At 48.3% G+C, this 15,718-nt stretch overlaps 1 protein-coding gene across 4 annotated transcripts; it reads left to right on the top strand.

Moving 5' to 3' along the window:
- Positions 1-558: 558 nt before the first annotated feature.
- Positions 559-14,423, top strand: Ttll10 (tubulin tyrosine ligase like 10). 4 transcript variants are annotated; one of them, XM_059255582.1, is made up of 14 exons: positions 559-955; positions 1,054-1,119; positions 2,828-3,249; positions 3,910-3,990; positions 4,075-4,207; positions 4,352-4,470; positions 4,547-4,673; positions 5,823-5,908; positions 6,379-6,550; positions 7,499-7,670; positions 8,112-8,252; positions 13,099-13,215; positions 13,517-13,610; positions 13,904-14,423. In XM_059255582.1, coding segments are annotated over exons 1-14 (2,178 nt in total). In that variant the 5' UTR covers positions 559-953; the 3' UTR covers positions 14,350-14,423. The 4 variants fall into 4 exon arrangements, with proteins under 4 accessions (XP_059111565.1, XP_059111564.1, XP_059111566.1 ...); XM_059255581.1 differs by having other exon boundaries at positions 13,099-13,236; XM_059255583.1 differs by lacking the exon at positions 3,910-3,990 and having other exon boundaries at positions 13,099-13,236.
- Positions 14,424-15,718: the final 1,295 nt, after the last annotated feature.

Here is a 15,718-nt window from a genome sequence, read left to right as displayed (position 1 = left end):
CCTGTTTTTTTGAAGCACCATATAGCTCCTGTCAAGCCTTGTGACCCTTATAAGGCTCTGAAAGATGACATGTGAGGTTTATATGGCTGGAAACTTGGGGTCAAAAGCAGGAATCACACCGAGTCCCAAGGACCTCAGTAGGAAACTACAAATTGGCACCAAGAGCCACTTTGAGCCATGCTTGGTGTCAGATCCTAAATTACTAGGTCTGGATAAAGGAATCCCAGTGAATGCTCAGGATGATCCTGGAAGAATTCATGACAGGATGGAAAATGATGGTTCAGACATAGGAGTTGTCAATACAAAACTCCTACTTATCCTCAGCATCTCCTCAGACCAATTTGACCCCCATTCTCCATCTCTTGCTTTGCCCAACTTCTGTGAGGCTGCCCCTCAGCTCATACAAGGCCCATTTCACCATACACCTAAAACTCTTGTTTACCTTTGGGCAGCCACTGAATCATATGTTCCCTGGTAATAGTTGCCTGGAGACAGTTGCCAGGTCACCACTGTTGTATCCCAGCAGAGGGTTCCTAAGACCTTGCAGAGCAGGTAAGAGAGACTGGCTGGTCACCAGCTGAGGGTCCTGACTAGGGCTGAAGCTGAGTGCTTGCCCTCCTGTACCCCATTTTTGGCCTTTCCAGAAGTAGACAAACAGGAGAGAGGACTGCGGAGAGACTGTGCAGCTTGGCTGAGCTCAGCCCTCTGCTGAGGCCACTCTTTCTCCAAACCCCAGCGTTTTAGACAAGAGAGGAATGTCTTGTGGGGTGGGGCTGGCCCATGTGGGCAACTCAAGTTCTGGGGAGGGCTGGGATCCCTCAGGACGAGCTCTTTGCCTAGAGCCATGTCTGTCTCCCCAGAACTGACCCCTCAGAAGGGCCACCTCCTGAGATCCACAGAGAACGCATCCCCAGACAGTGAGCGCTGCTTGGGAGGCACCAGCCCTTCAAAAAATGTCAGCACCTACTCAGAGCCCTGTGTTGCCAAATGTTGTGTCTGGGGAAAACTTCAGCAGAACACTGATGTGGTCATTTTCTTGGCCATCTTCTTCAGGTTTAAACGCATCTCCTGCCCATTGTACCGGGGTGTGATTTCCTGCCGGTCTTTTTATCTGACCAGGTAAAAAGTTTATTTTAAATTTATTATAAAGACTTGAGGCTTCTGTCTAGCTCCTCACCTGGAGCTTTTTCCCTTAACTTTTATGTAATACCCCCAAGACTCATGACCACATAATTTGCTCCGTCATTGGACAGTTTGCTTTCTGAAATAGTAACTGAAACTTTTACTGTGAAACTTACTTTCTGGATTCTGGGTCTCATTCTCAGAGACACCCTAGAACACGTTCACTAGACAAGGGCAGCAGCTGGCCCCTTCTCAGTTTAGATGTTGCATCCTAGTCCTTCCTCTCTTGGGTAGACATATTCCTACTTACCCACTAGGATTTTTATAAAGTTTTTGTCATTTTGTGGGTTTTTTTGTTTTTGTTAATTTTTGAGAGAGAGTTTCATGTAGCTCAGGCTGGTTTCCAACTTCCCCAGGTTCCTGGAGTTGGCACTCCAGTGTGTGCCCTCCTCAAAGGCTAGAGGACTCTGGTTGGCCACAGGGTACCTCCCCAACTCCAAATAGTATGTCCAACTTCCTTTCTTTCCTCATCTCTGAACAAGCTATAATGAGTCTCTGTGGGTTTGTATTCGGTTTGATCTTTTTGGTCTGTCCTCAGTTCTTCCTGAACAATTTCCTGGACTTAATTCTGACCTTAGTATTTCATGTTTAGTACCCACAGGCTCCTTCCTGATCTGATAGAATCCAGCACCTTTTTAGGATACAGCATCTCTCCCACTCCCAAACACATTCTGGAAGTGAGCTAGGTTCCTTCAGTTTCCACATCTTTTCTATTCCATTTTCTTCTTCCTCTGTATGTGTCCATATGTTCCTCTTGTTCATACCTAGGAGGCCTCCTAAGATCTCCCTGGGGCCAGGCAGCCTCTTAGGCTGTGGACAATACTGAATACCGGTGTCTTAAGGTCCCATTTCCATAGCAGGTCCCCTTAGACCTGCTTCTGGGTTCTGGAAACCCAGTGGAATGCACTAGGCCCTCCCAGTGATTGCAGAATCACATACCCACACCTACAATCCTGCCCAATTTTAAAGCTCCTACCTCAGCCTCTTCCTGAGAGCCTTCTTTTCTCAGTGGGAAGGGGTCTCCAGACACTCCTGGATTCTTCCATATTTGCAGCTTACCCTCTACAGAGGTAAGAGGTTCTCATTCCAGGCTTTCTCTCCATCCTACAGAACTTTTTGGATTTTTTTTCTTGTCAATTCAGTGAAGGTGGAATTGGTAGACATACACAATGCCTGAATGGCTTGACTTTCGTGTGGTTGCTGTCCTTGGCCTTTCTTTGCTGTTAGTCTATCCACAGACCTGTTTAACTCTTTAGAGCTGACCTGCTCCTATCCAAGGGCATCAGCCTGTCTTTCCCCTCCCACACACAAGGCTCTATGTGCTATCTCCTCACTCACTCCTGTCCAACAAACTGAGTTTATTTCCTTAGTGCAAGGCACAAAGATTCATCTAGAAATAGATTTTAAATGTCCTAAAATATTCTAAAGATACAAATAGAGAAAAATGGCAGCATCCAGGGCAGGAGTGCTAGGGGAAGAAGATTGATGATGGTTACAGACAGGCTGTATTAGTAGGACCAGGACTTAGCACCTGGGTAGCCATAAACTGGTAGGACTTTTGTTGGGGGCTAGGAGCCTTTTTGCCCTTCAAGCCTGCAGAAGGGCATCCTACCAACAGCAAGACTGATGGACACCCTCTTTGCAGCAGACACAGAGGCCACACTCATCGAGGCCGGGACGGTCTTGGCCGAAGAAAACTCACCCGGCAGAGACGGGCTGCAAAGATGGCCTTGCACCCACAGGCTGGAAGACCTCATGGCCATCACAGAGACGGAAGTGAGCCACAAGCTGAAGCCACAGCCCAGGACATGGGGAGGCATCCTTCCCCAGGCAGGGTGAGACCAGCTGTCTGTCCCATCCGAGGGCTGAGATCTCAGGCTGCTCGAAGACCCCGAAGGGGTGTAGGGACAACATCTTCCTCAAGGGTTCCTCGCTCTGGTGCCCTCATGCCTGCAACACGCAGCCGTACAAGATTCATCCACTGCCGGGGTCAGCCCCCTCGGACCCATGTCAGCTCCAAGAGACCCAAACGATCCAGGATCCGTCGATGCCACCCTCGGGTGCCAGGTGAATACAGAGTGACCCTGGGACTGGTTCCACATACCCTCAAGTCAGGGCCTCCAGGGACAGCATCTGATAGGGAGCGGACTAGGCTCACACTAGGCCATACCCACCCAGACAGCCTGATAGGCTCCGAGAGAAGCTAGCAGGGGCTCACATACTAGGGACACTATGCTCAAGAATCTGCAGGCTCTACCGGTTCATGCCATCACAGTGGGCACTCCCTACCCCAACTCCACTTAGTGTAGCCTCCCATCTCTCCTGGTTGACCATAGACCCTTGGGTCACCCATGATGTCATCATAGACATTGTGACCCCTGCCCTTTGGAGACATCCCCATATTGTGTCTGTAAGGGCTCTTGCCTCATACTCCAGCCCACTCCCTGCATGGAGCCTGCTCTGCTGGTAAGGAGGGTGGAGGTGGGGCTACCCACTTTACCCCACTGTAGTCTCTACACTACCTGGACTCTGCCTGATTTAAGGCTGGTGGAAACTGCCTCCTTTCTTGGGTGTAATGACTCTCAGACCCCCTGGTCAGGTCTTTGTTGGGCTGAAGAGAGGTCCAGAGGGGCTGCATTAGTTTCTAGTAGCTTCTGGCATTGGCTGGGCTCAGGCAGATAGAGTGGGTACCTCCCCATTCCTCCACCTGACACCACTGGTCTCCAGGCTGGACCCATGAGAAACGGATGGGGAGCAGTGTCGAGGAGGGGCTCCGGCCTGAGCTAAGTCGGCTGGACCAAGATGCAGGTGGGGCTTCTGGCAGCTGGGAGGGGCAGGAAAAACCCTACTGAGCCAGAAACCTGAGGCCTCTGACCACCTACCTGCCCACAGACCTCCTAGAGGAAGAAGAAGCTGCCAGACTACCTGTGACCTCCCTGGAGGGGCTCTTTCTGGAAGGGGACAAGCAGCCCAGTTCTGGTCAGGGCCCTTTCTTTTACATCGGAGGCACCAACGGAGCATCGATGTGAGTGGGGTCTGGGCAGCCCTGGTCTGCCTTCCCACCCCTGGCCTGGACCTAGCCCAAGATGCTGTTATAGGCAGCCACTCCTGCCCTGTCTTCCTCAGAGAACCCCAAGGCCCCCAGTTACTACTGCCTTCTACCCCACAGAATCAGCAACTACTGTGAGAGCAAGGGCTGGCAACGCACTCAGGACAGTCGCTGTGAGGACTACAAGCTAAAGTGGTGTGAGATCAAGTGCAGGGACAACTACTGCAGCTTCCGGGAAGGTAGGGACATCCCTGAGGGTAGGGGATGTGGCACAGCTTCAAGGCATCACCCATATACCCCTCTTTGTCCTGCCAGGCCAGCAGTTGCTGTTCCAGCTCCCCAACAATAAGCTGCTCACTACCAAGATCGGGTTGCTCAGTGCCCTGCGGGAACATGCACGAACTTTGAGTAAAGCCAGGCTGCTGCCCAGTACCCAAGCCAAGTGAGCCCACTCTGCCCAGCCCCAGAGGCACACCCATTTCTACCTCCATCTGTCTCTTAAGGACCATTTTCCCTATTCCATAAGCTCACCACTCACTCTGCAGCTCCTCAGCAACCACTCTCCTTCACACGTTCCACCCCTCTCCCGACTGGTCTACCAATCTGCCTCTACTCCAGCACATGCCTACCATCCTCTACTCAGATATCTTTACTCTATGCCACCCACGATGTCCCTCACTACTCATCCATTGTTGCCACCCACTTGGCCATCATTTTGCTGCTACTCCTTATCTATCCAGTCATATCCATCCAGTTTCCTCTAACCCTACCACTCAGCCAAGCTGAACCACTCAACCAGCATGGTTCACTGGTTACTTGCCCAGCCATTACTCACCCAAACATTTATTTAGGGATCTATCTACTCATCCAACCAACTGTCACCATCTGCCCCTCAAGGTAGCATTTAGAACATAGCCATTCATAACACCATCTTGACATCTGTGTATCCAGCTGTCCACTTCCTACTAACTTTGACCAGCAACTCATCTGCCCACCTACCTCCATACCCATCTATACTCCTACTCTACATACCCCACCCACATCTCCATACATGCTGGAGGTAACTACTCAGACCAGGACTTATGTCCCTTTGGGATGCAGATTTGAAAAGGATGTATCAGCCCTTGAGGAGCTTACATGGACCAGCCCAGGATGCCTTGGGCCACAGAGATAGATAACTGGAAAAGACCACAACTGGGTATGACATATTCTTAGGTGAAAGGCAGTTTGGGAGCTCAGATACATACTGACTATAGTTCTATGTCAGACACAGTCTTGGCATTGGAAACCAACCCACAAAGAAGAGAGCAATTGGGAGGGAGAAAGCAGTGAGGTGAGACAGGGGGGCCACAGTGGGTCTGGTAGCCAAAGGCCGACTGCTGCAGAGAAGCTAAGATATGAGACACATGAAAGAATGTTCTGCAAGGGCACAGTGTGAACAAAGGCCTTGCAAAGGAAATAGCTAAGAAGGCTGGAGGACACAAGGGTGAATGCCCCTTCCAGCTAGCCTACAGGTCAAACTACCAGATCACTGGCCAAGTCTGAGGCAAAGGACAGCCCTCCCATGTCTTCACCTCCCTGCTCTCCCAAGGGCCCTGAAAATGGAAGAGTTTTTTCCAGAGACCTATCGGCTGGACATCAGGGATGAGAGACAGGCTTTCTTCGCTCTATTTGATGGTGAGAGGCCCCTGAATAGGGCTAGGCACACTAAAAGGGTAGATAAGATCAGGTTCAGACCCCAGCAGGGTGGGAGGAAGGTTGGGCAAGGCCAGACCTGGAAAAGGTGGGATAGTTCTTGAGAGGAAAAGTGAAGCCAGGGTGGGGAGTTGGTGGTTTCTGGTGTTAAGGGGTTGGAGAAAGAGGGTTGTGGCCTTAGTCAGAGGTAGGGGTGTGGCAGGGCCATAACCAGATTATGGGTATTGTCAAGGTGAGACAAAGGAACAGCCCTCTAAACTGGGGTGAGGTAGTGAAATCGGGGTAGGACAAGGGTTGAAGCCAGCTGGAGCTGGTTGGAGTGGTCAGGGCTGAGAGGAAGAGATAATGAAAGGGAAGGTCAAGGCTGGGGTATGGTCAGGGCCAGGGAAGGGTGAGGGGTGGGAGGGGCAAGGAGTACTCAGGGCCAGAGGCTCAGGGGTTACTCCCTGCAGAAACCCAGATATGGATCTGCAAGCCCACGGCCTCCAACCAGGGAAAGGGCATCTTTCTGATCAGGAGCCAGGAGGAGGTTGCTGCCCTGCAGGCCAAGACCCAGAGCATTGAGGACGACCCCATCTACCGCAAGATGCCCTTCCGTGCACCTCAGGCGCGGGTGGTGCAGAGGTGTGGGCATGGATGACAGGAAGGGCCTGGGTCTCAGCAGGGATAATCCAGACCAGCTGGTGCCCGTGAATCCTGGTGATAGTCAGCAGTGCTGCAGAGAAGCCCTTGGCCATAGAAGGCTGCAGCACCCAATCAACCTGCCTCAAGCAGCCCACATCTAGCCCTACAGCCTGTGCAGGGGAGGTGTCACATTTAGCTGGAGTGGCATACAAGACTGCCCTTAAACACAGGCTCTGGGGGAGAGGGGCTCGTCAAGGAGGGCTTGGTACCTGTGTCCTCTGTCCTGCAGCTGTCCTTCCCTACTCTCCAGCCAGCCAGCTACAGCCTATCTGCAACACAAAGCTGACCAATGGCCCATCTGCCTACAGTGGGGTCCAGATCCTCAATTTCACAGAGGACTAGGAGGGAAAACTCAGCTCACCCTTAGAAAGGTCCCAGTAGTGCCTTACCCTCTGCCAATATTTACCCTTTCTCTGGCCACAGCTGCTATTTGCTGCCCCCTTCCCCTTCCATAGGGCCCTTCCATAGGGCCCTCCCAAATATGCTCTTCCTATCTTAAGTCTTAAAGATCTGAAGTGTCCTATGTGGAATGTCCTCTCCCTTCCAAAGCCATTCACTGTTCATGGTCTATTGTCAGCCTTCTTCCTCCAGACAGCCCTCCCTGCCACAGGGGCCCAATCTGCTCCCATAAACTGCCTAGTAAAGTAAGAGCTGCACTTTAAGATGGCCAGACACTTGCAGTAGATAGAGATTTGGTTGTGAGATCCTCTTCCAAATTCCTCTGACCAGTTCAGACTCAGAAATGTCCTCTGACCATAGACAGTGTTCAGTTACTGGTCATGCCTAGGACAGGTGGGAGGCAATGAGGAAATGGTCCTTATGGGAATGACAGACCTAGGCTACTGGCCAAGCAACTCAACTCCTGGTGCCCCTTATGGTATCCCCTAGATATGTCCAGAACCCGCTGCTGCTAGATGGGAAGAAGTTTGATGTGCGCTCCTACCTGCTCATTGCCTGTGCCATGCCCTACATGGTCTTTTTTGGCCATGGCTATGCCCGCCTCACCCTCAGCCTGTATGACCCTCATTCCAGTGACCTCAGTGGTCACTTGACCAATCAGGTAAGAACCCCTTATAGGAGAAGCCCTTTTCCTGTAGGTGTGGATGAGCTCAGAGAAATACCCTCATTGCTTAAGAATGCAGAAGAAGGGTCTAATTATAGACTGCCTGCCCAGGCTTCAAAGTGGCCTAGCAGCCTTTGTCTACCTTTCACCCCAACAGAGACTCAGGTGTCCTATAGAAGTACCTTAGAGCCTGAATTCTTGGATCAGCTGCCATTGGTGTGCTGACCAAAGGCCTAATGGGAGAATCTGGAACGAGAGATTCCTTGTTTAGGGTCTGTGGTGATTTGCTGACTGGGAAGTTTCAAGGCATAAAGGTGTATGCATGAGGATCTCATGGGAGATAGGAATGGAGCTTCTGTGAAGGTCTGAAGGTTGGCGTAAAGCCTTCATAGAGTGGTCCCTTCAGAGAGTGACCTCTAGGCTCTGCTTTTGCTGTAGTTCATGCAGAAGAAGAGTCCCCTGTATATGCTGCTGAAAGAGAGCACTGTGTGGAGCATGGAGCACCTCAACCGATACATCAATGACAAGTTTAGGAAGACCAAGGGCCTCCCCAGAGATTGGGTCTTCACCACCTTCACGGTCAGTCTGGCTTTGAGTCAGGAATCTGTGTACATATTGCCCATGGGTTGGGCTAGGCACATGACTTTTCATGAGTCATTGAAGCATGTACAGTTGTACCGAAGCCAAGCCTAATTGTTCCAGGTGTAATTTTCAATATCGTGTTAAAGAGGCAAAAGTAGACATCCTTGTATTTCTTCCAATATGGGGAAAAGGCTTACAAATTCCCTTCTCTCCCTAGTTTACTATTTTTTAAGGGTAGGATGCTGAGTAATGTAAAATGCTGTTCCTGTACTAATCAGTATCTTAATCAAGATGAGCATGTTATTTTTCCTTCATTCCATTTATGTGTATTGCATCGATTAACTTTCACTACTCTTAAATTTCCAGAATACATCCTAGGTAGTAGAAGTATATAATAATTCAAATATGCTTCTGAGTTTGATTTTATTATATTAAGTATTTTTGTGTCTGTGCTCATTAGTAATGCTGACCTATAGCTTTTCTTTAGTATTTTTATCTGATTTTGATATGAAAATGTATCATCCTCCTTTTACTATAGAAACTGTCTTGATATTTTATTCTGATTCATAGTTTTAGAGATTTGAAGTCTATGATCAAATTGATACATGAGATGAGCAGGCTCTGCCACATTATCTCACTCCTGTGACAGTCTGCCCTGCTCAAATTTAAGAAACTGTAGATGGAAACCTCTGAAAACTATGAAGCAAAAATCTTTACTCTTTGGAAGAAATTCTCTCATGTATTTGTTATTTCTCCAATGAGAAAAACAAAAACAAAACATTGATACATCCTGTGAAGCAGCCTGGACTTCCCTTTGTGGGAAGGTGTGTTGTTAACTCTGCCTTACTACCACCCCTCAGTCTCATTTGGTTGATGTCTATTAAGATTTTCTATTCTTGTTTGTTTTTAGATTGTTCTATTTAGTTAGTTTTTCCTAGAAATTTTTCCAGTTCTCCTTGGTTATATAATGTGTTTGGTGTACATATATTTACAGTTTCCTTAAATTCATTTTACTATGCTGGGCATGGTGGTGTTCACCTTTAATCCCAATGTGTGGGAGGCAGAGGCAAACATCTCTGAGTTCAAAGCCAGTCTTGTCTATATAGTTTCAGACCAATAAAAGTTACATGGTGAAGTCTACTGGGGGGCAGAGGAAGAAGAGAGGAGAGAGAAGGAAGAGGAAGAGAAGAAGGAAGGAAGGAAAGGGAAGGGAGGGAAAGGGAAGGAAGGGGAGGGGAAGAAAGGAGAGGGGAGGGAAGGAAGGGGAGGGGAAGGGAGAGGAGGGAAGGTGAAAGGGAAAGGGAAGGGAAAAGAGATGGGAGGGGGAAGGGGAAGGGAAGGGAAAAGGGAAGGGAAGAAGGAAGGGAAGGAAGGGAAGGGAGAGAAAGAAAGAGCCAGGAGCCAGGTGGGGTAGCACAATACCTGTAATCCTATCATTTGGGAGGTAGAGTCAGGAGTATCAGGAACTCAGCATCATATTCAGCTACACAAAGAATTCAAAGATAGCCTGGTCTGTATGAGATCCTGACTCAAACAAAACAAAATGTTGAGGGCTAAGGTTATGCTCAGTGGTAGAACATTTGCCTAGCATGCACAAGAGCTTTGGGTTCCAACCTACTACACACACACACAAAAACTAATGAATGAAAACTTTTTATCCCAATATGTGCATGCTCTGTTTTTCCTTGTGTGAAAATGGTTTTTGTTTTGTTTTGTTTTGTTTTTGACTGGGCCACACCATGTAGACCAAGCTGGCCCCAAACTCACAGAGATCTGCCTGCCTCTGCCTCTTGAGTGCTGGGATTAAAGACATGTGACACCACACCACTGGCCTTATGTGGGAATGTCTTTATTTCTCCATTTTGAAATATACTTTAATTTTTTTATGTGTTTGAGTGCCTACATGTATGTTTGGGCACCATGTATGTGCTTGGTGCTCACAGTGGCCAGAAGGAGGTTTTGGATCCCTTGGAACTGGAGTTAGAAGAGATTGTGAACTGCCAGATGTAGACAATGGAAACCTAACTGGGTCCTTTGCAAGAACAGCAAGTGCTCTTAACAGTTGAGCCATTTCTTCAGTTTATTATTATTTCTCCATTCTTGGAGTATAATTCTTGAAGTATGATTTTGTTGAATAGAGAAATTCTTTTTACGTGTGTGTGTGTGTGTGTGTGTGTGTGTGTGTGTGTGCTGTGTATGTATGTTGATGTCTGTACATGTAGCACATGCATGTGGAGGTCTATGGTAGATGTCTTATGTCCTTCCTCAATCACTCTCCACCTTTATTTTTTGAGAAAGGATCTCTTACTAAACCTGAAATTCATAATTAGGCTAAAATGGCTAGACCATGAGCTTCAGAGATATGTCTGCATCACCACCAAAGACTAGGGTTATAGGCATGCAATTGCCATGCTTAACTATTTATATGGGTTTTATGGTACTGAACTCAGTCTGTGCTTGTATAGATGGCACTTTGCCAACTAAGCTTTTTTTTTTTTTTTTTTTTTTTTTTTTTTTTTTTTTTTTGCCTCTGGAGATAGAATTCTTGGTTGGCAGTTTTTTTCTTTCAGTATTTGGAATATGTCATTCCTTTGCCTTCAGGCCTATTGATTTCTGATGAAATTGACTATTAATCTTATTGAGTATCCCTTTTATGTGATAAATGGCTTCTCTTGCTAATTTCAACATTCTCTGTCTTTTTTATGATTTTGTATGTACATGTGTGTTTGTGTATGTGTTCATGTATATGAGTATATGTGTGTAATTATGGAGGCCAGAGGTCAACTTCAGATGTTGTTGCTCAGGTGTCTGTCATCCTCACTTTTTAAAGACAGAGTCATATCTTCATTGGCTTAAAGTTCACTGATTAGGCTAGGCCAGCAAACTTCAGGGATCTGTTTGTCTCTGCCTTCCCAGCACAAGAATTGCAAATAAAGAACCATCACACCAACTTACATGGTTCTGGGGACTGAACTCAGGTCCTCATGCTTGTTAGCACATGCTTTGCTGACTGGGCTGTCTCCTAAGCCCTCTCTATCTTTTAAAAGTCAGCGTGTGATATGATAAATCTATTAATTTATCCTGCTTGGGCTTCATTGCATGATTTAAATTTAGAGGTTAATGTTTTACATCAAACTTAAGAACCTTTCCATCATTTCTTACAATACCTTGTCCCTTTCTTTCTTTCTGGGATTCTCAGTACATATATCTGCTGAATTAGTTCCCATCCCCAAGCTTCTGAAGCTTTTTTTTTTTCATTACTTTCTATTTTCTTCAGAGTAGATAATTTCAATTGATCTGCTTTCAAATTACTTCAATTTCTGAACCCTTCCAGTGATTAGGGAAGCAAAGGATGGCAAAGAATCATGTGATCCTCCTGCTTTAGTTTGCTCAGTCTGGGACTACAAACGTGCACCACCATACCCAGTTCTATGACAAAATATATATATTGGCCCAGTGGTGGTGGCACATGCCTTTACTCTTGGCTCTCAGGAGACAGAAGCAAGCGGATCTCCATGAGTTTGAGGTCAGTCTGGATTACAAAGAGAGTTCTAGGACATCCAGAGTGTTACACAGAGAAACCCTGTCTCAAAATATATATAATGTGTATGGGTGTTTTGTCTGCATGTATGTCTGTGTACCGAGTGCCTGCCTGGTGCTGGCAAAGGCCAGATGAGAAAGGCAGAACTGGGGTTACAGATGGCTGTATGCTGTCATGTAGGTGCTGGGAACTGAACCCAGGTCCTCTGGAAGAGCAAAGCAAGCGCTCTTAACCACTGAGCCATCTCTTAAACTCCAAGATCTGTTCTTTTTCTTTCTTAGTGTTTTTTAAAAGAATTGTAGTCACTGTATTTTTCTGCTCCAGAAATTCTAGTCCATTCCCTTTTATACTTTGTCTCTCTCTCTCTCTCTCTCTCTCTCTCTCTCTCTCTCTCTCTCTCTCTTTCTCTCCTCTCTCTCTCTCTCTCAATGTGTTTTGTTTTCCCAGACAGAGTTTCTCTGTGTAGCCTTGGCTGTCCTGGAACTCACTCTGTAGACCAGGTTGCCTCAAACTCATAGAGGTCCACCTGCCCCTGCCTCCCGAGTGCCGGGATTAAAGGCATGTGCCACCATCGCCCAGCTAAAATCTTAATTACATTTTAAAAATGTATTAGGAAAAACATGTATTAGGGAGTACACAACAAATGACACATTTGTAGAGGTCAGAGGTCAACATATGGGAGTTATTTCTCCTTCCACTATGTGGGTCCCAGAGATCAAACTCAGATTATCAAGCTTAGCATTAGGCACCTTTACCCACTGACCATCTTAAGGGCCTCTATAATTTGTATCTCTTCATTGATATTCTCTGGTGAGACATCATCCTCAACTCTCCTTTGGTGTTTTCTAAAGGGGTCTTCCAACAAACCTTCAAACTTAGGAAAACTAATAGATGGAATTATTTGTAAATTAGACAAGTTCTGCTATTTCCAAGACAGATATATTTTTCAAAGTTTTTCACTGAGCTGAAAAACATAGAGTGAAACTAAGTAGGGCAACTTGAAGTGCTATAATTTTCTCTATTCTACCAGGATTTTATATGTTCTAGTTGTCTGTCTCTCTGCTGTGAGTTCTAATTTTCTTTAATTTTGTATCTCCTAGTACCTGCCTCACAGTAGAAGCCCCATGATTTTGTTGAATGAGTTTCTGACTGTGAGCCTGTAACTCTGAGCATGTGAAAGTGTGACAGCTATGCAGGTGAGGGTGAGAGTGCAGATGAGAGGTGTGACTGATTGTGCAGACCTAGGAGACTTCATCTGGGTCAGCAGGCAACAGCCAGGATCCTTCCCTGCTTCACCCACAGAAGCGGATGCAGCAGATCATGGCCCACTGCTTCCTGGCTGTCAAGTCCAAGCTGGAGTGCAAGCTGGGTTACTTTGATCTCATTGGCTGTGATTTCCTGATTGATGAGAACTTCAAGGTGCTGTCTTGGGAAGATGAGGTCTGGTAGGCTGGTACAAGGAGGTAGGGCCCATCTGTACATTGACCACATAAGTAGACCCAATAGGTGGACTCATCCCTAAGGTCAGATGTGTTCATAAAGCTCATCTCCTACTGGAACTGAGCAGCAGCCTTAATTCCTTGAGCAAACACGGGGAACAAAGCCATGGGAAGATACAATCTGCCCAGAATCACATAGCTGGATAGGGACCAAAGTCCCAGCTTCTTACTGGCCAACTGGGCTATAGGTGGATAGAGATGCTGACCACTGTCTGCCACAGGTGTGGCTGCTGGAGATGAACTCCAACCCTGCCCTACATACCAACTGTGAAGTCCTGAAGGAGGTGATCCCTGGAGTGGTTATGGAGACCTTGGGTGAGCTCTGGGCAGCCTCATGTCACAACATTAATGTATACGTCTTTGTCTAGTTCTGGGTACCCCCATCCTACTTGCCTCCAAGTTCAGACTCCACAAGTCTGGTTTTCCAGCTCCCCATAATCTGCATGGCAGCCAAACCCTCTCTCTGCTCCAACTTCTCTGTCACCTGACCCACCTACGTCCAGTCCCTCACGGACCCCTTTCTTACCTTGTTTCCAGACATGCTGGAGAGGTTGCCCTCCAGACCTCCCTGTCATCATTCACCTTGTCGCTACCCTGCCTCCCCACAGATCTAGCTCTTGAGACCTGCCAAAAGAGCTTGCATAGTCAGAAGATGCTGCCCCTGCTGTCACAGCGTCGCTTTGTGCTCCTTTACAACGGCGAGACCACGGACCTGTGGCCGCGCTTGGGGGGCTCGCGCCCCCTTGCCCGCCTGCCTCCGCCACCGCCTCCCCGGCCTACCTGTGAGATCACATCCTCTGCGCTGTCCTCAGTACGTGCCGCTGCAGACCGGCCTGGCGCACGCAAGCCTGTGCCTTCCAGGGATGCTCCCATATGCGCCTTCCGCAAATCGCGGCTGCCTGACTCCAGCGGAGGATCCGGAGCGGAGTCTGAGCCCTCTCTCTGTTCTGGGTCCCCAGAAGGCAGCAGGGACGCGGTTGGGGAGCCCTCCCTGGGGCCGCCCGAAGAAGAGCGCGAGGAGGAACAGAGGAGCGCTAGCCACCGGGGCTCCTAGCCGCCACAAGCATCCAGACCCCCTGCTCACGGCCGTGCCCTCTCCGGGACCTATAAAAACTACTTTGTGACAAACGCGGCCTCCAGAAGCCAGTCCCACTTGGGTGCCCCAAGCCCTTTTTGTCCCCCTCCTCTCTTTGTTCCTCAGGTTGTCCATAGGGGAAGGAGAGGGAGCTGCATGCAGAATGGGAGTGCATCCTTCAGGAAGGGAAAAACTCCACTGACCTGTTTTTCCTTCTGTGGGGCAGCCCACCAATCCTGGGTCCCCACTTACTCATCCTGTAGGATCCTCCTGGAAACTCCATGGCCTTCATGACCTCTGCAGCCTGGCATTGGGACCCACCCAGTGTTCCGTGGAGTCCCCAGGAAAGGTCTTGGATGACCATGGAACTCTGGAAGCACCACCCTACCCCATTACTATTCTGATGAACCCCGGGGTTCATCCTCAAACTGCCCACCATCTTTCTTCTGGCCTTTCAGACACTACGTGGAGCACTGTCTACAGCATACAGCCCCTACTTCCCTACAAAGGCCCTGGCGTTTGTCTGGGATGAGAGGCACAGAGGAGTTGGCCAAGACAGGGCAGTTCCCAGGAAGGATGACACTAAGCTGGCATTGGTGATTGTTGCATCCTCCCCGCCCCCACCCACTAATATTCATGCTCCTAGTTAGCATGGGGTTTTGAAAAGAGGACTCTGACCACCTCAAATCTTACACCAAAGTGGCCAGGACCCTGCCTGTAAGTTCCTCCAGCCAACCCTTGTCCGCTTAAGTTACTCCACCCCTACAAAACTCCAAAGACACCTCCCACCAACTTCCAGAAGGCCCTGCTCAGCTTGAATACTCTCTTGCATATCCAACATGGCAGATTCCTCTTCCTTGCCCTCCCTTCTGACCTGTAATTGGTCCCAAATATCAGGCCTAGCTTCATCACATGTGAGAGGAGTGCCAGACTAGTCCTTGTTCTTTATTGGAGCAAAATCCCTCAGGAGGTAAGGAAATCTTCCTTGCACAGTTGTCTAAATTGTGGCACTTAGGATTCTTAGGATGCAATGGCCTGCCCACCAGTAGAGGGCTCTGTCAACTGCTTGTTGCTCTAGCCAGCCAGCATATAGGGAGGTTCCGTTCCAGGAACCCCTAACAGTAGAACAACTGAGGCTCAGAGAGGTAAAACGAGGCCCTCAGGTCCCAGAGGAAATGATCATGGAGACCCTACTTTAGCTCGTGAGCATCCCACATCTCTCCACACCCCCCATAACCCTTCTCCATTCAGACTGCCTGCTCCACCCCAAATGTTCTAGCCTACTTTCTTCCAAGTTCAGTCTTCCTACTGCGGCCTAGAGCATAAGGTACAAGGTACAGTATAAGCA

This window comes from Peromyscus eremicus, chromosome 2 (assembly GCF_949786415.1).
Source record: "Peromyscus eremicus chromosome 2, PerEre_H2_v1, whole genome shotgun sequence".
Classification (NCBI taxonomy): Eukaryota; Metazoa; Chordata; class Mammalia; order Rodentia; family Cricetidae; genus Peromyscus; species Peromyscus eremicus.
This window is presented reverse-complemented; position numbering and strand designations above follow the sequence as displayed.

Coding starts and splice junctions, on each gene's coding strand:
- Ttll10 (XM_059255581.1), top strand. Junction 1,120..2,827: donor CGGTCTTTTTATCTGACCAG/GTAAAAAGTTTA, acceptor CCCTCTTTGCAG/CAGACACAGAGGCCACACTC. Junction 5,909..6,378: donor TTTCTTCGCTCTATTTGATG/GTGAGAGGCCCC, acceptor TACTCCCTGCAG/AAACCCAGATATGGATCTGC.